The 27,832-nt window shown below is 46.0% G+C and overlaps 1 protein-coding gene across 3 annotated transcripts in view; it reads left to right on the forward strand.

The window, feature by feature from the left end:
* DPY19L4 (dpy-19 like 4) overlaps positions 1–27,832 on the forward strand; it is a 617,659-nt gene that overhangs the window by 238,103 nt on the left and 351,724 nt on the right. For all 3 annotated transcript variants that reach the window (XR_015309916.1, XR_015309917.1, XM_086966015.1), the window contains exon 11: positions 1,798–1,871. Coding sequence is in view for 1 of the 3 variants with exons in the window: in XM_086966015.1 (XP_086822141.1) it covers positions 1,798–1,871 (74 nt within the window). In the remaining 2 variants the exon portion in view is untranslated. The remainder of the gene's footprint in view (positions 1–1,797; positions 1,872–27,832) is intronic.

The following is a 27,832-nucleotide window of genomic DNA, read 5'->3' on the forward strand; positions in this document are numbered from 1 at the left end:
TTCCCGGCGCCGAAAATCAGCAAAGACAAAAGGCACACCTGGAGAGAGAGCAGATCCTAAGGCAAAGATTATTGATCAAACAACCAGGTTTTCACGCTATTTCTGAAACTCCTGTAGTTTTCTTCTTTGCGTATTTGGGTAGGCAGTGAATTCCACAGAGTTGGGCCCAAAAATGCAAAGGATCTTCCGCCCACTCTAGCCCGTTTATACCTTGGTACCGCAAACTTTGCAGATGAAATTGAGCGAAGATTGCGGTTTGGAAGGTAAGGCTTGGCAAGGTCTTGAAGATATTTGGGGGCAGTCCCAGCTTTGATTTGGAACAAGTAGCTCAGGGTTTTAAAACGGATCCGATTTTCGACCCTGAGCCAGTGCAGGTCTCTGAGATGTTTAGTGATCCTGGCATATCTGGGAATTCTACAAAGCAGTCTGGCCGCAGCATTCTGCACCAGCTGTAGACGTCTTACTACTGCTTTATTTGCACCCAGGTACAGGATGTTACCGTAGTCAAGCCGAGATGTCACTAAGGCATTGACTACGGTCTTCTGGGTGGTCGATGGTAACATCCAGACAATTTTACGTAGCCATCTGAGGATAGTAAAACAGATGCCAGCTACTTTGTTAGCTTGCTGCACCATAGATAAGCTGTCATCAATGATGACTCCCAAATTTCTGACTTGAGTGGCAGGGGTCGGGAGCTTGCCCAATGAGGTTGGCCAATGGGAATCGCTCCAGAGATTTTTACTGGTCCCTAAGAGGAGGATCTCTGTTTTTTCCCCATTTAATTTAAGTTGGTTGTCCGACATCCAACAGTAAATTTCATGGAGGCCTGTTTTAAGTGCAGAAGAATCAGACGAATCAGATTTAGATAATGAAAATAAAATCTGGGAATCGTCTGCATAAGTCATCAAAATAAGACCAAAGTTCTCTGCAAGGGTGGCTAGTGGGCGAAGATACAAATTAAACAAAAGGGGACTCAGAATAGATCCCTGTGGTACCCCATGCGGGGAATAGAAAACATCCGAACAAGCCTCAGAGGAGGTGATCTGGAAGGTCCGGGAGGATAGATATGATTTGATCCATTCTAACGCCTTGCCCTCGACACCACTCTCCCCCAGCCTACAAAGTAGTCTGGAGTGAGAGATGGTGTCGAAGGCTGCGCTTAAGTCCAGCAAGACCAGTGCCACTCACTCACTTTCCACCACCAATTAATTCTGTTTCCATATAATGGTGAAGAAATTCAGGTGTTGTCTATAATAACGACGCTCATTCCACAGACATGATTTGATTGGTTTGATTATGTTGACCCTCTTTTTTTATAGCTCATAAAGTTTACACTGTCACATAAGTCTCTAAAGTCGTATTACACAAAATCAAGCACATGCGTCCATGCATTATTGCGTTATATGAATGCTTTTGGATCTAGAATACAATGAAAGTCAGTCATCTAAGAAGAGTATATGCAGCAAGTTTCATTTGAAATGCCTTATTCATGTTATTGCTTTATGGTTTGAAAATGTTATACATTTGTTTCTAGCATGAGTGTTTTAGGATGTGAAATTGTTTACTTTTTTGGAAAAAACAAATCCTAAATAAAGAAATGTGAATTATTCTGATCAATAGGAGTAGGAAGCAAACCTTGAATCCTTGTACTCGCCACATCCCTCTTGCGAGTATTGAAACTGAGAAACAAAGGAAGGTTTCCCTCCTATAAACAGAACTGTATATTGTGAAGCAGCAGCGAGATGACTAAAACAAATGTCTTATATGAGTTTTAAAACGTTTATTTTTTTCCCTAAGGCAGTTGTTCCCCATAAAGAAAATGGGAACATTTTGAAGTTCCTTGAAGTCAAATTTGGATTAAATATGACAAAGTAAGTTTTGTTTACTAATGCTGTCATCACTGTAATGTTTGAAGGGTTCTATTTTTAATCCTATAGAGCAAGCTATGCTTTCTATGTAATAGGTGAAGAATAAATACAGAAATGTTTCAGGATATCAGTTACATACGTAATCTGCATTATTTCTGGTCTGGATAACTTAAATTATATGTATATTATGCTTGCATGCGCAGCCTTTCAGCCAGCCCTCTGTATCAATTGCTCTGTTGTTCTGGTGACATTTTTCCGCCACCCACTCCAGCATCCAATGGGTCCACCAACTTCAGCCATTCGCTAACTTCAGTGTGAACGGTGGCATTCTGCCTTTTTAAAAAGATCAGATCTACACATAAAATAGTTTTCTTAAGTTCCAGAGACTATTATGGCAATTTGTTTGTTTTTCTGATAGAGGCTTCTAATCACAGATACCTCACCCTTTATATACTTCCCCAGGTGTCAGATTGGATCTGGAAACATTGTAGCAGCACCTCTGCATGCCAAGCAGTTCTGCACTGACGGCATTCCGATCCAGAAATGAAATGCAGAGCAATTAGAGGTTCTACTTCTTCATGATAATGTCATTGAATTTCTTTCTACACGATCAGATGCAGATCTGGAACTATCTCTCTCGTCTTTATCAATATTTACTTCAAAATTTGAGTGAGCAGGGGAATTGTCACTTCCCAAAACAGCAAGTATAAGACCTTGTAAGAACTGTCACAAGCAAATGTCTGTGACAGATCCTCATCAAGTTTGCCTTGGGTCACGCCATGACACTAAGGCCTACAGGTGCTGCACGTTGATGAATCCGAAGACCATTTGGGATCGCTTGGTGAAGCTATATTTCGCCAATCATCAAAAAACCCAACGGCTGGAACAGTCCAAATTTAAAGGTCAGTCCTTATCCCATTACCAGTCCAGAAGTCAGTCCGGAGGTCGATCGTCACTGTGCTCCAGATCCATTGGTATGTCCAGGAAAAAACATGAAAAATCCTACCAGGCCTCAGCCCCTTCCCGCCACTCTGTACTCCCGAGAATGTGTATGGGCGTCACTATGCCTTGATCTCACTCTGATGTCAAAGCCATTCTGGCAAGTTGTCCCGGGATAACCAGAGTTGAAGGGACTGTTTGTGACTACAATGCAAGTCCAAGAGTTCAGCAAGGTCCGGTTGCAACTCTTCGGATCCCTTTTGACTCCCTCTGCACCGCTTGCGGGCCCCATGGAGCCAAAAGGCCCTCCATCTGGGATACTAACAATGGGTTCAATGGGTTCAACGTCAGCGCCAGTTGGACCCTTTGTTACTGCCACCAAACCTCTACCCAGCGCCTTTACTACCTCCAGCTCCAAGCCCACTTCAGTTCCTGGAACGTCGACTCCAGGGCCAACTCCACCAATGCTGTAAGGCAATGTGTATCCTATTATGCTCTCCCACTCCGAGTCTGTGCCGCCCCAAATGTGACAGTCAGTGCCCATTGTACCGCAATCTTTGCCCGCTTACCTTCTCTGTTCCCCAAGGCATGTCTTACACTACATTCCTAGTTTGGGACAGATTCCGGTCATGAGTATGACACGGGTTAGATTTGTGCAACCCTTCCATGAAGAAAACAGAGATGAGTACCTCCAAGATGCTGGTGTGCTTGCGACCGGCTTAGTCTCACCCAGGCCCTGCAACGTAGGAAAGTGCCTTCTTCAAGATGGCCATGTCGAGAGCAACTGATATTCTCATCCTCCAACTCCTCACCTTGGAGGTTTAAAATCAGTGTGAAAACCGAAGTCTTCCAGCCAGGGCACACCAATTCTGAGTCCCTGTTGCCTTTTAATGAGGCCCTTACCAACATCCTCTTAAGGGCCTTGGCCAAATCCTGCTCTGGGCTCCATGTGAATTACCAAATTACGCAGCACCATTTCCCTACCCCTAAAGACCACTGTGTTGGTGCAAGCCTTTACCAGTTGGACAAAAATGAATGCCTTCCCAAATTCTCCACCGGATAGGGAATGTAAAAGAGTGAAGAATTTGGGAAAGAGGATATTTTCTAAAATAAGTTTGGCTGTCCTGTCGTTCAGTGCCAGTTGGTTTTTGGGCTGCTATCCTCACTCTCTCTGGGATTCTGTCGCTCAAGTCCTTCCAGGTGTCCCTGAAGACCATTGTCCTGTACTGACACAGGCCATATAAGATGGGCGTGTTGCAGCGAAATTTACTATCCAATGTGGTATTGATACAGTCCATTGGGCAAGCCATTGTCACAAATTTGCTATCCTCAGATCAACAGGTTTTTGCGCGCTGTCCCGTTGGCCTTTATGGACATGCCTTTTGATGGGACTCTGCTTTTTGGGGCTAAAGCAGACACTGTTCTTGTGTGCTTCAAAGAAAGAATTGCCACAGCAGGCAGTACACTTCCTCTCCACCTCGCAGCCCCTCCTGCAAAACCCCTTTAGCTTTCCCCTTAGTGGAGCACGGCCTCCTGGTTAAATGCAAGATCCATTGATTAGTACCAGGTTGGCAGGCCATAATGTTGGGACAGGTGGGTCCTGCAACTTGTCTGGAAGGGGTGCATCCTACCCTTTCTGGCCGACCTTCCACTTCCCTCGGAACGCCTGACTGAGGACCATCTGTCCGTCTTGCAGTAGACCGAGAGTTCAAGCCTCTTTGACTAAGGGGGCTATTGAGAGGGTGTCTGCAACAGAAGTCAGTAATGGTGGTTACTCCTGCTATTTCCTGGTGGTGAAGAAGGATGGAGGCCTCTGTTTTCAATGGTTTGCATCTTTGTCTGAGTAGGGACCCTTGCTTCTAGTCAGGGTAAGGAAGTAATGCCCTTAGACAACCCCTGCTCACCACCTTGGTAGCATGGCACATTCAGACAGGCTTATCTCAGAGGCATTGTGTAAAGCATTTGTGCACACATACAGTAACACAGTGAAAATACTACAAATGGACACCACACCAGTTTGGAAAAATAGGGAATCTTTATCAAAACAATGGTATTGCAGTGGCTCTGTATATATGGAAGTTTCACTTATTGGACTTTACAGTATCAAATTCCAACATGAGTAAAATATTTCAGAAAGGTATGCAGCATGTGCATTTACAATAAAAGTTACCCCCCCGCCTTGTGTTAGGGAAATCCCTAGCAATGAGATGTTGTGAAACTAGTGCATGAAATATACTTCTATGCGACTAGGTTGCACCTTTATAAAATGGATACAAACATGAGATCCAAAAACTGAAATCAAAACTGAGATTTACCCTTCATAAATGAACCTCCAGTCAAACTCACAGACAAGAAGCACCTATCTGTACAGAAGGAAGTATCCAATATTACAATAGATGTCTCCGCTAATACTAATGATTGGTTACCTTGAGTTAGTCATTTACAGTTACTCAAAGATCTAGAAGAATGAACCAGGTTGAAGGGCAACATTGATTTTCTGGACTTTCCAGAACACGGCCTATGATATGGGAACTACTGAATCTGTCAGTGTACCAATCCAAGAAAAAAGCCAGTTGGACTGCAATAGCCTAGCTACCTACTAAGTACTACTTGTGTAAGATGGGTTTCAGGTAATGGTCAATCCTCTGATAAATCCTGTGAGATATTACAGAGATAATTATTGATACCCAAACCATCTTTCATTAAGGGAAGAAACACTCAAGATCACGAGGGTACCAGGAATGATTTGTTTTCAAAATAAAAGTCTAGTGCATTCAATATGAATAGTAACTATTATGGAAAAGGTGACAGCATTGTTTACCAAGAAAGTGAATAGCAAATAATATTGTAACATATTGGTGATATCATAGCTTTACTTATATCTCCAACTCCACCTTCATCCCTTCGGCTATTTAAAGAAAACGTATTGCCAAAAAAAGGGGCCAAGTTTGAGTTTTTTTAGATGGATCACACCTACATACCATTTCTAAACGATAGGATCAGTGTTTAGCAAATCTGCGGCTAGAAACGTCTCTACCAGATACACCGTTACTGAAGGTAAGAAACTCAAACAATAGAAGCGTCGGGTATTTTCGTATGCATTTGCAAGCAGGCCGATAGGCCCACAGAGGAAAGGCTATGTGCCACTCGTAGTCTTCAATAAAGGAGGGTGATATGATTCTGTATGGCTTCTGTCTCGAGTCTCTGGTGGGAAGTTCCTCTCTATCTTGTCATATTGTGTCCTTACTTTCATATAATGTAATGATCATTGTTGAACCTTTCAGAATAAATAATTAGCAATGAAGGCATTGGCACCCTTTTACTTATTTACATTCTGTGAAACCGCGCTCATTGCCTAAAAACAATAAACAAGGTGAAGACGTCCGCTTCTATGAAACCTTGGTCATTACTAAAAACTTGACTGGAGCAGAGAATTTGAATCATATAAAATATCAGAATTTTTCAAGCAGACTTGATTATCACGTTGCAATAAATAATGACATGAATTGATGTACATTTTATATTTGCCACTTGTACCTACATAATCAACATATATAATTTAAGAAAGGCGATACTTAAAAGAAATATACACTTGATAATTATAACAGCACTGTAAGAGTGCGAAGGTGCAGGCAAAGATTATTCAACCAGTTCCTCAGCCTCCTTCAAACCACAGAGGCTGGAGGCCCTTTTGGTTCAGATTCATATTTTCTGATTTGGTCTAAGGGCCTATGACATGTTACCCCAACACAACACCACACTTATACTGATGAGTAGACAGACAATCTGCTTCCTCCGCCCACATTACACTGATAAAAGAGTTTACCTAGGCCTTCATAATGTCAAAGGGTTAGACCCCGGCCCTAGGACTTAGCTTGACGACTTGGTCCACCAATAGGGGAAATCACTTTCTTGGCAGACTGGCAGAGTTGCTAGATTTACAACTGCTTACAGTTAAAACTAGTGCCTCTATTGTCTTTAATTTAACGAGGCACTCGCGGACACCCTTGTGGGTCAGAACCATGTTCGGTCAGTCAACCTGCTGCCAGGCTACACAGACTGGTCAATGGTGATCCTCTTTTTCTGACACAACACCCTAGGCCTGAAAACCTTGTGGTACAGGCAAGGACGGGTAATGTGAATCCAAATGCTGTCCTACTCAAGCCTCCCAAGCAGATACACCCAGGTTTGGGGAGCATTGCATTGGAAGACGTCAGAGCATCTCTTTTTTTTTTAAATTGTAACCTTTATTCACAGTCAAAATTCTATTAAAGAGTTAGTCGCCTGCAGCCCCAGGGGGGTAGCAGCCAATGTCAAGAAAAACATATCGCGTACACAGTATTAATTTGACACAGCCTGAGAGCCGACATCCCGGAGGCTCGGCGGCATACAATGAGAGAATAGAGCATTACAAATCTAGAAGTGGCTAGATAGTATCATCGTGCATACCTAACAGGGCTCGTGTCGACACTTCTCTGGCTGTGTGTAGGACGGTGACATTACCTACCCAGGGGCAAGCAGGCAAGACACAACCCAGCGTCATAACAAAAAAAAAACGAAAAGAGAAGGGCTAACCAACTTCTACCCCAACTACCCCCTCACCCTCATATCGCCATCAGTGCTCTTGCCCAGGTTGCATCACAGCTAGTACTCGATTGGACACTGTGTTACTCGAATGAGAAAGGAGAAACTTGAGAGCCGCCTAACGTCCTGCGGCCCTCACAAGGCAGGCCGGGCCCTCCAGTGTGGCCCATGGGCAACGCACCACACATATCCCCTTCATGCGGACTGCACCCCAGTGTCCCTCTATACGCCGTGACCCTACCGCACCCCCCCCCCCCACCCGAGGACCCCAGTTATGCACTAACCTTGAACCCCCATTAAGGCCCCTACCCGGGTTCCTTATGTATGCTACGCTCGTCAACATCCCCACCCTGCTCTGTGTCCTCCTCCTCCCCAGTACCGCTGATGTATGACTTATACAATGTCCAGAAGTTTTTGGGCCGGCTCATGGGAGGGAGCAATTCGCTATATACCTCAAACTGTGTGCAGCAGTACAGCATGTCCTTTGCCCATCTTTTCTTTGTTGGTAATGGGCCTCTCATCCAACAAGCGGCCACAACTCTTCTGGCTGTTAACAAGGCCATATCTACCAGCCGTCTCAATGCAACCGGCAGAGGCTTCGAGTAACCCAACAGTGCCAGTGCCGGATCAGCCGCAATCTCCGCCTCTAGAATTAAGCACAGTTCCGCGAACACTTCCCCCCCAGAATTTACTGACGCCCGGACAGGCCCAGGCCATGTGGAGGAAATCAGCTGTCACCGCGTGGCAGCGTTCACATTCCGGGGATTGCCGCAAACCGTATCTGTGCAGCCTCTCCGGGGTATAGTAGACGCGCTGTAGGAATTTGAAATGAACCAGCCGATGTTGCCCATTCAATGATAGCACCTTTGTGCTGAGGCAACAGTACCTCCACATGTCATCCTCTATCTGCAGTTGAAGATCGCGCTGCCACTCTGTTCTAGCTTTGGATGGTTGGGGCTGTTTGTGGCGGGATCCCAATTTGTTTAGGTTAGTCACCAGGTTACGAGAAGAGACTGTTTTAATCACGTAAGTAAGTTCCGGTACCTCAGTTGGTTCCTGCAGGTCCGGTCCCAGGAGTTCCCGCATTGCCCCCCGTACCCTGTGATATTGAAATCGTGAAAGGAGCGAGACGTCTGCCTGCGGTGGGGACAATTGCTCCCATGTCTTCAGCACTCCATCCACGAAGAGGTCCTCAAGTTTGGACACTCCCAACCTCTGCAATGTTCTTGTAACTCCCTTCTCCCTCAGCAAGGGGATCCACACCGCCCACTCAACCCTCAGGAGCGGGGAGTACAGAAGGTCGCAGCCCTGCGCTCGTGCCAACTCATGCCATGCATGGTTCGTGGTTTTAATGGAGTCCAGTCTGCCAATACTTCGGTCTACCGGCAGGAATACTGTGGCCGGCAGTGGCAGCGGGTCAGCGAAGAGGCGCTCAAGAATGACGTGCGGGATCTGCGGTGATCCGTGTATCCAGGAGTGAAGGTGAGCCGCCTGCGCTACTCTGTAATACCTCTCCATGTCAGGGGCGCCCAGACCTCCCATTTCATAAGGTAATGTCAAGGTCTGCCACTGTATTCTGGGGTGTTCCCCCCCCCACGCTAATCGAGTGAGCGCCTGAGTCAACTGTTTGAAAAAGGCCTTAGAGAGGACGACTGGGATGTTGGTGAACAAGAACAGAAACCTAGGCAGGACCACCATTTTCATAATAGAGATCCTGCCCATCAGGGACAGGGGGAGTTTGCACCGTTTCTCTATATCATCCAGCAGTCTGGAAAAAGTGGTTCCATAGTTTTCCCGAATCAAGGTTTCAGGATCCATATGCAACCGTATCCCCAAGTACCGGACCGGGTCAGAGGACCACTGGAGGGGGAAGTCCATCACAAAAGGTGTGGTGACTGGGGTTAACGGGAACGCTACAGATTTGTTCCAATTGACTTTAAGACCTGATAGCGCCCCAAACCGCACAACCTCTCTGAGCACTGATTGGAGATTCGTCTCCGGTTCGCGGACGTATAGCAGAGTGTCATCCGCGTATGTGGATATGCCAATCTTATATGTCGGAAAATTGATGCCCTCTGCGGCATGGTACTCCCTGATAGCGCAGGCTAGGGGTTCAGCCACTAAAGCATACAATAAGGGAGAAAGAGGGCATCCCTGTCTCGTCCCCCTGCGAATTTCGAAAGGGTCAGTGACAGAGTTTCCTATTCGCAATATATAGTACAGTGCCCCCAGCATTTGTAGGAAGGGTTCACCCAGCCCTAGTTTTCGCAGCACTTTTAACATGAAGGGCCATTCTACTGAATCAAATGCTTTTTCCATATCGAGAAATATGGCTATAGCCTTGTTCTCTTGCCGAACATGCTGCATTGCGCCCAGCACTGTCCTGATGTTATAGGTCAGATTCCTTTCTGGGACAAAACCTGCCTGCTCTGGCGCCACGAGATCAGGGACAAGAAGCGCCAAACGAGTGGCGAGCACTTTGGCATACAGTTTGGTATCCACATTCAGTAGTGACAGTGGCCGATACGAGCCACAAACTGCAGGGGGCTTGCCGGGCTTCAATATCGTTATCAGCAGGGCCTCGCTCATGGTGGGAGACACCGACCCGTCTGCGCAGATCTCATCGAAAAGGGTGATCAGATGGGGCATGAGTTTGTCGAGAAAAGTCTTGTAGAAGCCCACGGTAAGACCATAAATTCCGGGGGCACTACCCGCTTTCATCCCCCCTAGAGCTTCCCTTATCTCATCCTCCTGGACCGGAGCTGCCAGGAACTCTCATCGAGTCCGGGAGGAATGGCATCCTAATGTAACTAAGATAATCCTCTATCTCCTCTTCCATGTGAGAGGATTTGGACTGATAGATATCCGAATAATAATTTTTAAGTGTTATAATAATCTCTGTTAAGTCCGTGAGGGAATCCCCAGTGGGTGAAATCAGTTTGTCTATTATCAATGGCTTCCTTTCCTGTCGCATAATTCGAGCTAGGACTGAGCCGGGTCTGTCCCCCTCCCCGTACACCCTAGCCGTGGCGTACTTGCCCATATGCTGAACCTCTCTATCGGCCTCCTCGTGAAATTCCGTGAGCAGTGCTTTAAGATGTTCCGCAGTTTCCGAAGCATGGCATCTGCTATGCTTCTCTTCTAGATCTCTCAATTGGGTTTCAAGTGTCCGCAACCGTTGTCTAATGGCTTTGAGTACACCGGAGTGTTTGGCCATGGCCATCCCTCTGATATACGCCTTAAACGCATCCCACAGAGTCAGGAAGCTTTCCACAGTGCCTAGGTTCGTATCAAAGAAAGCGTCAATGTCCTCCGCAAGGCCACCCCTGAACTCCTCATCAAGAAGTGAGTAGGGAGGGAATCTCCAAGTGAACGGGGGAATTCTTTTCGTCGGGACCGCCAATGTCAATAGTAGGGGAGAATGGTCCGAAATTGTACGGGGCAGCACCTCGCATCTACTTACACCTGCAATTATCGTTTGTGAGGCAAGGAAGTGATCTATGCGCGTATGTATATCATGGTATGCCAAGTAGTGTGTGAACCCTCCCCGTGCGGGGTGCCTATTGCGCCAAACATCAACCAAGTCTAGTTTCAGCATTTCCGCCTGCATAAGGAGGGCCACTGCTGCCGGGCGACGAGTCGGCCCCCGCGATCTATCCTTATCAGGGTCGTAGACAAAGTTAAAGCTCCCCCCCCCCATAACATCCTGGAGGTCTCGTAGGGACTGCAACGCGTTGCTAAACCTGCGTAGAACTCGGGGTGGTCGTAGTTGGGCCCATAAACATTAACCACTACCAGGTCCAGACCCTTACCTAAGCACCGTGCAATTAAAAAAACGTCCCTCAGGGTCCGCGACTATTAGGGACAGCCGCAATTGCGAGCGCGGATTTACCCATATGAGTACTCCCCTAGAGTGTGCGGTGAATCCCGCTGCAAGACAGTTACCCCTAACGCCTGAAGTATCAAGCATCTTACTCTGAGGAGGGAGATGTGTTTCCTGTATGAGTGCAAGATCAACATGGTGTCTATGTAGGTAGTTTAACACCTTCCTAAGCTTGCGGTGATCATTCAACCCCTTCACGTTATTGCCTGCAGTGAATCGGGCCCAGCATCCATAGTCATTCTACCTACGTCTGCCATTTCTGAAGAAAAAACAGTGTATCAGCAAACAACATGTCCCCTTTGCTGTCAAACATTGTCCCGTAATGTACAATAAGAGCAACAGTTCCTTCAATATAGCTTTCAGTCAACAACCTGCATGGCGTACCCACTAGAACCCCCCATTTGCAACCGTAACCTCCCGAAACCTGTGCCTCCCCCCCCACCCACTGCAGACCTCCCCCAACCTGGCCTGACAGGGTCCAATCCCACCCTCAGAACTCAAAAACATAGAACCATCCTGGGGTTTCCAAGACATAGACCACCTGGGGTCAACTTGAGCTATGCGCACTGGGGCAGAGGTCGCTAGGGGAAACACAAAAGAGGACCTCATTTGAGTAACGTACAGTCACTGCCCCAGGCGCCACCCTCACTTGTCATGTCCATCAACTGGAAGAGAGAACAGCTCACTACAGTAACACACACATTGCTGCCCCCAGAAATTCCCTAACATAGTCTCGCATCTCAGCTTTGCATTCAGAGTTCAAGGAAAGGGAGATAGTGACAGCAAAGAAAAGAGAACGATCTCACCCAGCTTCCAGCCTTCAGGAATGTTATGAATGCCTTTGCCGCCTCGCACCCGGAAGTGCAAGTCGCGTGGAGTCACAGCCGTGCAGTGTCACAGTGCCCCCGCACCAGAATGCTTCCTGTAGTTACCAAAGTGCGCCACACAGTTGTTGGCCGGGTCGTCATTCCTGTTCATCAAGCCTGCTGCTGTCCGCTGGATCGTCGGATGCTCTGTTAGGGCTGGCCCTCTGCTCCTTTGCCCACTCCTTCAGCGATTTATGAAGATCCTTAGGGTCGGTGCAAAAATGTGAGTGCCCCCTCCTGTTTATTCGCAACTTCGTAGGGTACAGCAATGCGTAGTCGAGACCCAACTCACGCATTTGTCTTTTGTAGGGGGCAAAGCGCCTCCGCTCCTCTTGGACTTTCGCCGTGAAGTCAGGGTACAAGGAGATATTCATGCCTTCGTACTGCAGCTTCCCTTTCTCCCTGGCTACCCTCAGCGCCGCGTCGCGGTCTCAGTAATTCAGCAGTTTTGCTATGATCGGCCTAGGAGCAGCCCCAGTGGGTGGTCGCTGAGCCAACGTACGGTGGGCCCTTTCGACTACAAACATCGGCGAGAAGACATCGTCCCCCAGTAGCGTAATGAGCAGCTTCTCAACAAACAGTTCCATCCTCCCGGTTTGCGTCGTCTCCGAAATTCCTGTAATGCGAATGTTCGAGCGTCTCGAGCGGGCCTCCGACTTCTCCTGAATGACTTATAGGAGTCTGGAGAACTGCTTACGATCCTTGTCCCATTCAGTTTGTGCCTCCTCCACCTCTGTGATGCGTCTCTCCGACATATCGAGTCTCTCCGCATGTTTGTCAACTCTTTCCGCCATGCGATCCATGCGGTAGGTGAGCGAGTCTATCTTCGTACCTATGGACGCCATACTTTCCTGCAGCCCCCGTTCCATATACAAGCATGTCCTTAATGTCGGCATACAGCGTGTTTTCGGGGCCCGCACTCCTAGCTGGGGGATCCGGCTGTTGCTATTCGGTGGCTTTCGACTTACGTTGGTCAAAGGCCAGTTTGGATTGCGTTCTGTCGATTTTGCCCATAGTTTATTGTCTGAGTCAGCTGAGGCCGCACTTCCCGAAGCTTATATACGTACATTGCGTGCAGCCAAGAATAGTTAACAGGTACACTGCGCTTCGCTGTCTATCCGCACACTTTCCTTTCTGCCTTCACCACTGTGCCTGCGCCTCGTCGCTTTCTACGCTTACTCCGCACCGTAGGGCGCGGTGCATGGGCCCACGATACAGAACCCGCAAGGGCAGCCCGACCCCTTTCCACAGCCGGCTTCCGTGCCCGACTCCAGTGTCAACTGTGTGTGTGTGGGACCCCTGCTCCGTCGCCTCCGCGTGGGCACCACGTATGTCCAAGTGTGCCTATCCACGACGCTTAGCGTCCGACTTTGTAGCTGCGCCCCTCACCACAAGACGCTAGGCAGTAGAGGCAGTTTGCACAGCACACCCAACGTAGCACAGCACCCCACTGTTCCTTCCAGAGATGAGGGAGTAGCAGAAGCGGCTTAAAACGTGTTGTCCGTGCATAGGGGAAAGGGGGGGATCTGAGCCACCACTGGGGCAAGACCAGTCGGCGGATTCACAAGCCAGGACCCACCTTAGCCGCACCGTCGCCCGGGACTCCGAGCGTACCAAAGCTGTGGGCTCCGTGGCGCTACACGTCGGCTTGTGGCGCTGTGTGTTGGGGTGGGGGAGCACCTCCGAACCCCCAGGCTCGAGGCGCCCAAACAATCACCGCGCCAGGCCGCAACACAAGGCCCTGCTCGCCGCCCACGTGTCCTTCAGCCGGACCTCACTGCCGACCCACACAGCCGTGCACCAACCTACGCAGGTCTCCACTCCGCTCTATCCGTTGTCCGCTCCCGTCGTAGTGGTATTGCGCCGGGCCGCCCACTGATTTCGCGCCCGGGACAGAAGTCCTCCGACCCTCGGGACCTCGTCTCTCCACCGGCCGCACGTCAGGTTACGCACGCCGGCCGGACATTCAGGCAAGACCGCTGCTTCTGGGCCTGGATCTGCCGGGACTTCGTCTCCTCGTAGCGCCGTATATTGTGGCAGTTCCGCCGTGAGAACGCCACTGAGTGTGCTCTACAGTGGCCTTGGCAGCTGAGCTTACTCAGAAGGACAAATTCCCGTCGATGGAGGATAAAAATGAAGGATTTTGTAGGTGGCAGCTCGGAGCTCGGCGCTCACGCGTTCGGCATCAACGCCTCACGTCAGAGCATCTCTTGCACAAACTATTCATGATGCAGCAAATTATGTAGTGCACCATGGCCTGGACACCACTGGTTGCATAGCCAACGTTATCAGCAGCAGTGTTGTGCTTAAATGGCACACTTGGATGTGGGTAACTGGATTTTCTAGGGACATCCAAGCATCCCTTGTAGGCATGCCCTTTGACAGACTAGACTTCTTTGCGAAAAGGGTAACTCTGAGCTTAAGCGATTTATAGGTAGTCTTGCAGCAGCACGATCCTTGGGATTAATGTCATTATATCGCCAATTGTCGACCCCTTCATTTGTATCCGTTCTAGTTCTGTGAGTTCTATTTTGATATGTGCTCTGTTTGGCACGTCCTGCAACTTTTACCTTCCTCTCCCTCCAATTGTAAAGCGCTCCGATATCCCCCGGGATCATGTTCGCGCTATATAAAACTTGATAAATAAATAAATTCTATCAGCAGTACAGAACCTTTAGGGGTAACTCCAGAGGCCTAGCTTATCAGCAACATCAATTTGCCAGCAACCGGTCCTGCCTTTTTTAGGCAAATTACATGGAGGTGGTGGAACCACTTCATTATAGGAAGGGCAACATTCATCTAGTTCACTTTCCTCTGCTGCTGTGGCACTCAAGTCATTTTCATTTTACCTTGCAGACCCACTGTCAGCTGGTAGAGCGTCGGGTTCAGAAATGTCCTCCTTGAATAGTAATTCAGGACATCGGACCAGTAGGTTTTTTTTAATAGTTCGCTCAAAGGTGCCTTCATCCCACCTTTCATTTCTATGCTGCCTCAAATTCCCAAACACTAGAGCAAAGTTTGGCAGACCATGCTACAACCAAAATGTGGGAGGTCATTCTCCTGATTGCCTTGTCTGCCATCGAACAATTGCCAGACTCTGAGAGGGGCAAGTGGTGCTACACAAGCTACTCGATTGTGCTTAGGAAGGATCGAGACCTCTAGCCTATACTGGACCTCTTGGACCCTGGAGACTGGATTGTGTCCTTGGACTTGCAGGATGCGATTTTTGTATACCAGTCCTGCAGTCCCACAGTTGCTACCTTTGGTTTGAGGTAGGGTTGGAATACTTCTAAAAAGTTGTGCTGTCCTTCGGCCTTACCTCTGCTCCTCCAGAGTTCTTTTACGCATTTCTGTCATTGCCTCTCTTTTGCCTCAAATTCTGAAGAAAATCATGTATGACCGGACCCAAATCAACTTGATAGCCAGAATTGGGCTTGTAGGGTGTGACACCCAGATTTCTTTAGCCTGAACATTTGCCCTCTGATCTTGTTACCTCTTCAGGAGGACTGCCTATCTCACCAGCAGGAGGGAGAACTATGTTGGTTTTCTGCAGTCTACACCTCCTGCTTAGTGACTGAGCAGCAACAGCTGCGTTTCTTTAACTTGCTGCCTGAGGTAGTGAATTTCACACTTGCAGCCTAATGTCCTAACTCCGGATATGCTAGATGCTGGGAGAAGTTTGTGGTCTGGTGTGGAATACACTATCTTTATCCTCCTTAGGCTATACTCTCTGATGTATTGCTGTTCCTTTTGTTGTTGGACCCTCGGTCCTGCAAGGTCCTGTACTGGACACAGTTAAGGGTTATATGTTGGCCATTTCAGCTTTGTTTGACACATCAGCCTTCCATTTTCAAATCCCCTGTTGTGATGTGTTTTTGCAAAGGTCTGACTCACATGTTTTCTCCGAAAATAGCAGTAGCTCAGTTCATTTCTCACATTCCTCAGGTGCACACCATTAGAGCCGATGGATAGCTCTTCACTACCAATTGGACAATCAAGACTGCCTTTCTCATCATGATCACGTTTGCGTGCTGTTTGATTGAGCTGCAGGCGCTATCGGTGCAACCTCCCTGTACCACTCTCAGGCTACTTTCTGCTGAAATTGGTGTCAGCCTTTCATGTCCGGCAGTTGATTACCCGACCAACCTTCTTTGCTCAACAACACCCCAGGAGAGAGGAGGAGAAGCTTCAGTAACATGACCCTGAAAGAGCCAAAGAGTGTTGGAAGGTAAGTAAACTTGTTCTTTAGGGCAGTCCTAAGTCACAAAGTTGTTTCTTATGCTATTTTGTACCCTGATCCCAGCTCTTTCATGCCCCCTATCTAGTCCATTACCACCTCATTTATAGCAGGTAATGCAGCTATGCCTTTCTCCCCTAGGCATGCTATGAGTAAGCCTTTTTCTGCCTTTGTAGCTATAATCAGTAGCTGGACCGAGAGCTCCTCCGTTGGGGAGTGGTCCGGACCTCCATCATGGATTTGGGGGTATTAAAAATATTAGCGAATGCTGAGAGGTCATATGCTGCAATTTTAGAATAAGTTTATAGCTGGGAGCCAGCACAATAAATGGCAACCCGCTGTCCCATTTCGGGGGCCATCATTTCCACCTCCAACTTTTTAAAAACTGTTTCATGAACAATGTAAATGTTGTTTTGCAGAACATATATAAACTTGGGCAAGGGAATAAGTTTAAAAATAGCTTCCTTTTCTAAAAGGAGAGCTGTAGTTTACACCAGTGCTTTAACTTCTGCTGGAATTGTGTCCGCACCACAGTCAGATTACTGTCAAAAAGATATTTCTGCCTGCTTGTTCTATTGTTATGTTCTATCAAATATACAACTCCAGTGATGGAGACAGACAGCAATCAAATCTCCGATCCAACTGCTTCAATTCAAACCATGAAATGTACATCATGCTGAGAATACCATGACATCATGAATGACATATATAGTATTCCACAAATAGTGATCTGAACTAGGCCACAACACATCTTCCCGTCTTTTCAATTTTCCCATACAATATAACTACACAATTGAATTTTTTTTAATTATAATGTGCTAAAAATAAATAAATACATTTGAATATAGCCGTCAACACTTTGTATAGTCAACACTTGTATAGTCTTATGTCACGAAACTAAACCGTTAGATTTTGACTGAACACTCATCCATTACATAGCCTTTATGCCAACAAGGTTTATTCTCATCCTCTTTGTTTACAGTTTATTAGTATAATTCGAGTCCACAATGGTGTGATGCCATGCCTGCACACCACTCCTGACAGCTGGACCATTATCCACTGTTACTAACCTAGACATCTCCTGCATCCGAAATTGCAAAAGAAAATGTTTGATACCAACTATTACAAAAGGACCCATGAATTTGGAACGTCCCTTTTAAAAAAAATTTTTTTTTAACATACCTGGTCACTTCCCACCTTCCTTCTTGTACACCATTCTTTACATCAAAACAAGTTTTATATTTGTCTTGATGGGCTAATCTACGCAACACAAGATCTTTTACAGAATAATGTTCTTCATTTTTCATTAGTTCACTGTGAGATTTCCTACCTCTAAGTGAGGTAAATGGAGATGTAGTTGTCACAATATTAGGTGTGACAAGGTGTGCCCACCACATTTCTCTCAACACTTCTTTTAGTGAGTTATTTTTAAGTGAACGATGAACACAGTTCTTTACCATCTGATTAATACTTTCAGCTACACCATTAGTTTGAGGCGAATGAAGAGCTGTCTTAAAATGGACTATTGACAGTTCATTGAGAAAATCTCATTTCTTGAGAGACAAATTACACTCCATTATCGTTGACAAGACACTTGGGCACACCTTCCCTAAAGAACTCTTCTTTCTGGAATTCGATTACTGTACTGGTATTAACAAAAGCCACACATTTGATGACTAACCACTTATATGTGTAGAATACTAGGAATAGAACATCACATTATTCACTGCACCCAAGCCTTTGATGCTGGCATCAGTTGATAAAATTGTCTTTTTACAAGCATCAAAATGCTCTAAAGTTGGTAACTTCCCAATGCTGTCATTGATGCCCCTGAAAGTTCGATCACACTCTTCAATCCAACTTAATTGAGAACCCTTTTTAGTAGCACTCTCAATGGCTGAGACAAACTAGCAAAATGTTAAATACATTTTGAACAAAATTCTGCTAGACCCAGAAAAGAGCGCACTTGATCTTTATTTTCTGGCGTGGGGGCCTCAACAATATTTATTTATTTTGGAAAAAGAACAACGGTGGAGGATTCCCACCAGAACAGCACCTGGTCAAATATTCTCCCAAAATTAGTTTAGACCCACACTATAATACATGGGACAATATGTGTGCACACTTCAATAACACCCACCGTTACAATGTTGGTTCAAAACATGAACTGAAAATTACTTTAAACAAGGTCAAGGTGCACCACTTCAGAGTTTGCATGAACTGATAACTTTGATGAGATTAACAGCAATAATCACATTAGTTGTTATTTTTGTTCTTTAAGAGTTCTTTAATTGAGTTCAGTTGTAAGTAACAAATCACACACAGGAGCTACAGCCGACGCGTTTCGTCCTCTTGGGACTTCTTCAGGGCTGTTTACAAAAAAATGACAATATACAAAGACATACAGTTAAAATTTACATTAAAAACAAAAGAAATTATGCTTCTATAGACAAAGCCAGGCTTAAAAAAACAGTACACTACAGGATTAAAGACTAGTGCCAGGATTATATACAAATTGCCAACAATAGTTAGAGTAGAAGATTTTGAAAAAATTATAAGAAAACATTTTGGAATTTTTCAAAAGCGGTCAGCATGTTCTAGGTTGTTGCATATTGTTCACCATAAAGGTCTATCCCTCTTGTGTCAGTAACCCACCTCAGAGAGCCAAAGAGCATTCTATATATCTATACAGAAATGGGAACCCCAGCATACAGAGGTAACATGGAGGGGTAATCAACAAAATTTTCTGCAGAAAAGAGTAGCGCTTGAGTGAAGAACATACCGAAGTGAAAAATAGGATAGTGTCCTTATGTCTTCTCCCGTGACTATCAGGGTGCGTGGAAATATCTGTAACGATTTGTCATGCTCGATAGGGCATCTAAAATTGATTAATGAGAAAACATTAGTGAATGGTCAAATGTCAGAAGTCTTTTAGATCAAAGGACACTCTAAGAGACTCGAAAGGTTCCAATAACTCGATAGTTGCGAGTAAAGACTATGACCTACCCTGTTGAACAAAAACTTCTCTGTGGAGGTATCTCGTCTGTCCGAGCTGTTCTTATTATTCGGCAGTATATATCTATTTGTAGTCTGTACTGCCAAAATTCTCTTGGAAAGGTATTTCAATATTGTACTTGTAAATATCCTATAGGGCAAACAGAGTGTTTTAGATACTCTTCTCAAAGACAGCTCCACAACAATAATACGTTTGCGATTGACAAGAGAGAAAAACTAGTTCAATGTTGTACATGTATTTCTCTTATAGGGCAAACAGAGTGTTTTAGAAATTCTCCTCAAAGGCAGCTCCTCAACAATAAAACGTTTGTAATTAGTAAGGAAGAAAAGCTAAATCGATGAGCTAAAAGCAATGGACAAGAATACTTCCAATATTTATTTATTTATTTATACCATTTATAAAGCACGCTGTTACCGAGCAGTGTCCTGGCGCTGAAATGATAGATCCCCTAAATGTCAAGCCCCTTCTAATGACTAAAAAGCCAAGTTTTGATATTTTTTCAGAAGGCTAAGAGGATCGCACTTTGTTTCAAGGCCAGGTGCAGGGAATTCCAAGCGGTGGCACCCCCTTTAATGAAGCTTCTGTCCCCCCATCGTGCCTTCCTGATCCTGCTTGTCTTAATTAGCCCTTTATTGGCTGATCTCAGTTGTCTGCCTGGCGTATACAGTATAAGGTGCTGCTGGAGAAAAGATGGACCCAGTCCGTGTACTGCTTTATAAACGATGCACAGTGATTTGAACATTATGCGTTTACGCACCGGGAGCCAGTGCAGTTTCCTGAGTTCCTGTGCGACTGACGCAAACTTGGGCAGGCCCTTAATTAAACGCACGGCAGCGTTTTGCAGCACTTGAAGTTTATTAAGCAGCCCTTGTTGGGCCTCAAGGAGAAGACTGTTGCAGTAGTCTAGGCGGGAGAGCACAAGTGCCGTCACCACCGTTTTTCTACTACTGTCTGGCAGGAACGGGATAATCTTCCTAATGATTTTCAAGGTCCAGTGAGTGGAGGAGATCAGAGCATTAGCTTGTGGTTTAAACGAAAGTTGATTATCGATGAGGACACCTAGATTTTTAACCTTAGCTACTGGAGTGGGAGGGGTTCCCATGTCATCCGGCCACCACTTGGGACTCCAGAAACTGATGTCCGAGCCAAAAAGTAGAACCTCAGTTTTGGAGGAGTTCAATCTGAGGCAGTTACCTGCCATCCAGCTACTAACTGCCGTCATGCAGTCCTGAAATCTGGCCGCTACACCTTCTTCTTTCCCCGGGAGCAGTGATACAACGATCTGTGAGTCATCTGCATAGGAAGTTAATTCAAATCCGAAAGATCGTATCACCGGGGCGAGAGATGAAACATAAATGTTAAATAAGGTGGGGCTAAGGGAGGACCCCTGCGGGACCCCCCCTGGGAGTTTGAAAGGTCTAGACTCAGTCTCCCAGGGCCACCACCTGGACCCTCTCCACAAGGAAGATGTTAAGGGCCCTCCCCTGAACCCCGCAGTCCTCTAAACGATCCACCAGAATCGTATGGTGGACCGTATCGAAGGCCGCAGACAGGTCAAGGAGGACCAGAGCTGCTCGTCCCCCCACATCCAATGCTTTCCTGATCTCTTCAGTGGATTTAATCAGGGCGGTCTCGGTGCTGTGACCTTCCCTGAATCCATGTTGGGCTTTATCCAAACCTTGGGAAGAACTAAGGAATGTACATAGCTGCAGGTTCATAACTTTTTCGACAAGCTTTGCTGGCAACGGTAACCGGGCTATAGGTCGATAGCTATTTGGGTCTAAGATGTCGAGCGTGGGTTTCTTTAGGAGCGGGACAATAGATGCTTGTTTCCAACAAGATGGAAAGTCCCCGAGGTTAAACATCAGATTAAAAAGATCCGCCAGGGTGTCCGCTATAGGAGTGGCTGCCAGCTTTGCCACCGACGCCGGGCAGGGATCTTGGGGCGACCCTGATTTAGTTGCGTGTAGCAATTTTTTTATCTCTTCCGGGCTCACCGGAGCAAACCCTGAGAATTTAGTTTCTCGAGGGTTGGTTAGGGGATTTGTGTGATCCCTCCAGAAGAGACTGTGTCACCTGAGGCTCCAGGGCAGTAAAGATATGTTCCACCTTATTTGCGAAGAACTTGGCGAGAGTGTCACATAATTCTTGGCTAGGTGGAATGGTCACTGGCTTGGGGGTGGACAGACTGACGATAGTATCGAAAAGTTCCCTGGATGAATTTCTAGCTCCCTCGATTCTATTGATATAATATGTACTTTTGGCCTTCCTTATATCTTTATAGATCCTTTGGCTAGATTTAAGCTTGATTTTGTCCTCCTGATAATATTTTGTGTGCCATACACGCTCCAATATATTACAAACAAGCTTATATTCTCGCAGCTCGTTCGTAAACCAGGGAGCTGATGGGGCTATGCGAGTAGGGCGACACATTTTCGGCGGAGCTTGTACCATGCAAGCCCGATCAACCCAGTCGGTGTACATGTCTGCTGCTTTATTAACCTCTGCCGGCAGAGGACCCATAGAGGATGTCAGCAGGTGCTCGAGTGCCATACCGTCAACTTCCTTCCAGGTTCTGTAAATCCTGTTTGTTGAATCAAGTTTAGGACTTATGCTTTCACCTGAAATGGTGTGTCCCAGGTAAGTTACTGCTGCTACCCTAAACTTACACTTTTGTTTTATTCTAACCAACCAAATGCTTCCTGCAATTGCTCCAACAGTTTCCTGTTAATCTCTTCCATAAACTAGAATGTCGTCCTGAAAAAAACACTTTGACCACTCCTACTAAAACGTGCTTCATGACCCTATGGAAACCTAACACTGCCGAGGCAAGACCAAAAGGCAAGCAAATTAACCTATAAGCACCCAGAGGGTTCACAAACGATGTCAAAGGGCTAGAGTCAGGATGGAGCACAACCTGGTGGTAAGCAGAGGACTAGTCCATGATGCTGAATACCTTTGCGTCTTTTATTAAGGCCAACGTTTCTGAAATGTTCGGTAATGGCTATCTGTCGACCACATGGGTTTATTTAACCCCCTTAAATCAACACTCATCTTAATGTCTTTACCACCATCCTCAGTGGCCAACACTTTAGGGGCAAGCCACTTGGAGCATTCTATCTCTTCAATCACACTTCTCTCCTTTAGTTTTTTGAGTTCTCGCTGGAGAACTACCGACCCATCTCCCTTCTCCTTTGGATCGCGAAGGTAGCAGAAGCCCATTTTAATGGCACTCTGTCTAACCATCTTCAGTCTGCTAACATCCTGGACCCTTCGCAGAATGGTTTTCGTGCTGGTCACAGTACTGAGACCGCACTTCTCTCCATGACAGAACACCTGCATTCCGTGTTGGACTCGGGTCAAACTGCGGCACTGGTATTACTCGACCTCAGTGCCGCATTCGACACTGTATCGCACGCAATACTTTTGCAGCGTCTGGAAGAAGCAGGTGTCAATGGTGTGGCACTTGATTGGTTTCGGTCGTTTCTTACCGACCGCACCTTTAGGGTCACTACTCCACCATTCGATTCGAAACCCTATTCCATCCAGCAGGGAGTCCCGCAGGGGTCGGCACTTAGCCCCACGCTGTTTAATCTTTATGTGCAGCCGCTGGCTGCTGTCGCCAAGCGTTGGGACCTGACTATGGTCTCTTACGCTGACGACACGCAGCTGGCGGTCGCACTTAGTGGGGATTCAGACCTGAGGCTACCAGATGGTGTGAGGGTCTCAGTGCAGTGGCTGGATGGATGACGGCCAATTGCCTACAGCTTAACGCTAAAAAGACCGAGGTCTTGATTGTGGGCAAGCAGAGCAACCTTTGGGGCGACAAATGGTGGCCGTCAGAATTGTGGCCTATCCCCACTCCGGCAGCTGAGGTGAAAAATCTGGGGGTGTGGCTTGATCCCTCCCTTAGCTTCTCCATCCATACAAAAAAAGTAGCAGCCACCTGCTTTGGGATCTTACGCGGTCTAAGGCCGATTCTGAAATTCTTTGACGCCTCTACCCGACAGCTGATAATTCAGGCTGCCATATTATCTAGACTCAAATATGCGAGCTCACTCTTGCTTGGAGTTAACCTGGCGGAAATTGCTAGATTGCAGCGCGTTCAGAACGCGGCCGCCAGGGCTCTGGTTGGCCTTCCTAGATTTTGTTCGGCCAAAGAAACTATCCGTAAGCTTCACTGGCTACCCCTGATTCAGAGGATGGAATTCAAGACTTTATGTCTATCTTTTAAAATTCTGAAACAATCTTCGCCTCAGATACTGGAGCATCTTATTACTCCTTATGTTCCTCCTCGGCAGCTGAGGTCATTTGGGCAAAATTTAGCTGTTGTTCCACGTTTCAAGAGAAGCAGAGCAGGGGGTCGTTCTTTTAGTGTTGGCACCCAAGCTGTGGAACTCTCTTCCTGCCCATATTCGCGCCATGGATGAGTTACTGGCATTTAGGAGAGCCGTTAAGACTTTCAACTTTCTCATTGGTTCTTAGGGCTTCTCAGTTTGGTTTCTTTTCTCGCCCTGACTGAGTTATGTTTCTTTTCCAGATACAGCGCCGGGACGCCACTTTGCTGGGGCAGCTGCGCGCTATAAAAATGGAAATAACATAACGTAACATAACAATAACATAACATAACATAACCGGCATCATGAAAGGAACCTTCCTAACTTTTTACACACATGGCACAGCCACCATTCTTCAGCACTATCCTATCCTCAAAGTTCATAAATAATTCCAAATCCTTCCCAGATTTGTAAGGAAATTTGGAAAAAATATAATCAGGTAGCTCCTCATTTTTTATCAACAGTACTTTCTGTTTAGTATTGAGATTCAGTGTTATCACCATATCAACTTGATATCTCCAACCCAAAAGGTTATCCGCCCCTTTTTGCTAAATATACTTTTCCTACTGTTTCATGGTCGGATTTCCACCTTACCCACTAGAATTATGCTAGGTGTTTGTAGCGTTGTCTTTTCATTTCTGAATACCAACTCGCAGTTTTTATCACCAATCATAGTTTGACGATCCAGAATAAGCAAGCACAGATCTTCTTTTCCAACCAAACACAATTTTACATTCCGGCATTTCAATAGGATCAGCATCAACTAAACCATCATCTCTCAAGCTTAAAACAAATTTATTTTCCACTTCTACACAATTCACACCTTATTGTTTAGTCCCCCTACACACACGAGCATAATGCTCTTTCTTGCCACAATTTTTGCAAATTGCAAATCTCGCAAAACGTTCAGGACTGTTGGAAAGATGTCCTGCACTACCACATCTAAAACATTTCATCCCGCTATTCTTAGCAGATACTGAACTGTTGTTCTGAGAAAAAAATGGTATTCAATTTCTTATTACCTTCTCTACATTTGGTATCCAAACTTTTGGCACAATCTTTGTCTGTATTCTTGCATAACATTCTTACCTCCTTCACTGTTTCATCTAGTCCCAAGTATCCTTCCCTTTCTCATCACTCATTTCACGCACCCACATGCTTGTGATTCCATACTCTCCACAATAGCTAATGCCTTTCTCAAATCATGATGTTTTGCAAACAGTTTCTCTCACTTTACCTTACTATGTGGTCTCTGACTAGTGAGTCAGTAAGATGATCAAAATCACATGTATGTGCTAATGTTTTAGGGGCGCCACACAACTGCCAATGTTTTCCGTTTCCCCTGCATCCACATTGATTTGTGAGCCAGAATGAGTTTCCAGCATGTTGAATGACATTTCATATACGTTGTTTGGCTCACCTTTACTTTGCCCAAAGACAATTTCTTCAAGCCTTTCATACACATTTCTACCCTAATTCCCAAGCTGTGTAATGAGATGGCTTGTTTGCGTACTGCAGAAAAACTTTTCTACCCCAGTAGTTAGCAAATATGAATCAAATATCGGTTTCACATCTTCCAGGTCAAGATAGGTAAACTCTTGTCAAAAATAAAATGAGGGAGCTCAGACATATTAGCACTTGACATGTATCTTAGTTCTGACCAGAAATTAAAAAATTACATTTATACGATACTTGTGCTTCCACACGCACAACACAATCACCGCCAAGTTGTTAGTGCTTAGAACCATACACCCAACTAATTCCTCCATCCAGGTACTGATATTGCACTTATTAAGAACATTGCCCAATTAAAATACCTATAGTTATTTTGACTTGCACCTACAGTTTTTTTCCCAGTATGTTGATTGTTTCAAAATTCCTCACACTACATATGCTATAGTTTGTTGAAAATTGCTCCCTGGGTGTCCCCACTGTTCTTTATGCCAACTTTGTACTACGATCTGCCTCCACTGTTCTTCCTGCCTCAGTACACTCCTATCGATTTATATTTAATATAGCTGGGCAACAGCATTTCTTCCATACTATGCCTGATCACCTCTGATCAACAAAAATGGCCCAAAAGATCCCAAACAAGCTTGATAACTAGATGTCCTGTGATCCTGCTGCTCTTAAGACATTCTTTTACTCCCAAAATGGCTGTAATGTCCTGATGTTTTCTCGGTCATGTCAGCGTCCTGTGGTCCACCCGCACTCGAGACGTTCTTCACCCCTAAAATGGAGTGATGTCGTCCTGATGTTTGCTCCATCACGTCAGGTCTGGTGCTTCACAAAATGGCCACATTATGTTGCGATACTCCCTCCACTTATGTCAATTTTACAGCTCCCTTGACGTCACCATTTGCTCAGTTAGTGGCATTCAGAACTCACCTTCAGCTGCTGCCCCTAGTCTCCCAGAAAGCCAAGATGAGTCTCACCACTGTCACGCTCAGATTCCTGCTGACTTTCCTTCACCACTATCAATTGGAAAGTATACGTAGAGGTCCTCAAAGGGGCACCATACAAGCTGCTTTCTTGTCAGTCTTCTTCCTCACAAATTCACACTTAGGTTCTTGAAGAGCTTGGATGTTGGTGGTCGTTCCATCATTGTGGACTCGAATTGTACTAACAAACTGTTAACAAAGATGAGAATCAAGCCTGGTTGGTATTCAGTGAAAAGCTAAGGGTCTACTTTCATGATGTAAGACTAATCAAGTGTTTACTATAAAAAGTATTGGCTGTTATGTTTTCATGCATGTTAAAACGCATTGATCTATGGTTTTTTTTAAGGTTATTCTGCATGATCAAATCTATTTATTTATATATCATCTCACACTCTTCCACTGTTTTCAGAGGCATAGGAATGCGCACACCGTCCTCCAGGGACGTGGTAAAGGAAGGCAAAGCCTTCTGTAGTTGCAAAATATGACTTCTCCTTCTGCCTAAAATTAAGCTTCACAATGCAGTTTTTTCAAAATATGTGTGGCAATAGTGGGTGACCTCCCAATGTCGACTTGCTGACCTGGAAAGCAATGCCCAAGGGAGATCTGTTTCTAGATCAGGAGAGCTCCACCACCTCATTCTTGAAGTCAGCAAAGCAGCTTATAACATCATTATAACCAAACAATTGATCATATGCCTCAGATTCACCTCCAGTATCCTTCAGACCTCTTCCATCAAAGCCATATGAGAAGTCATCTTCCCCCAGTTGTGAAGCTGAACGAGCCACAGACCAGCCAACCTGGAGCAGGGGTACATTCCAACTGTTTCAATTCAAATCATGGAAGGTACATCATGCAGAGAATACTGTGACATCATGAATGACATATATAGTATTCCACACATCGTGATCTGATCTAGTTCACAACATATTTCGAACAATTAATTATGTAGCTAGACTAGTCTCAATATTTGGAACAGAAGGGCGGGTGCTGCAGGTAAAGAATCCATGGCATATAAGGAGACGTGATCCATGTAAATTGATTTTTTTTTTTTTTAAAGTAATTTTTATTGTAGACACACTTTACACAGGCCAATCATTGCACATGTTCAGCATTATTCACAGTGCCATAGTCTGGTTCATCAATTTCACGTGTACACAGCCTGCAGGCCCACATCCCGGGGGCCGGGCGGCGGCAGTAATTTCGCACCCACATGCCTGGTTGTTCTTCCTCAGGAGTATGGGCTCGGATTTGTGTGTGTGCCTACTTTTCCGTCCTCGCCTACTAAAACCCCGAACTCCCCCCCCCAACTTTCCCCAGTCCCAGAGCATACCCCCCCCCCCCCCCCATTCCTTCCTCCCACCCCATCATCCGCGGGAGCTTTCCGCTGTGTATCTCTAACCTCGGGCTTCAGGCTTTCTCCTCCACCGGTTCTCTTATCTCCAGATTATGGTACTGTGCTGACCCCGGCCACGTCTAGGTCCTCCCCGTCATCCACTATTCCACTATCCCTGAGGCCTTGTACCATTACCTCCCAGGCCGTTGCTTGTTCAAGCGCTCTCTCATTTGCAGTCCTACGCGCCATCTGATACCTATGCGTGCTATCGCAGGCCGCCCATTTCAGGAATTCGTTGTACCACCTCCTATATGTCGGGCTCGCCCTT

The sequence above is a fragment of the Lissotriton vulgaris genome, chromosome 4_1 (genome assembly GCF_964263255.1).
Source record: "Lissotriton vulgaris chromosome 4_1, aLisVul1.2, whole genome shotgun sequence".
Classification (NCBI taxonomy): domain Eukaryota; kingdom Metazoa; phylum Chordata; class Amphibia; order Caudata; family Salamandridae; genus Lissotriton; species Lissotriton vulgaris.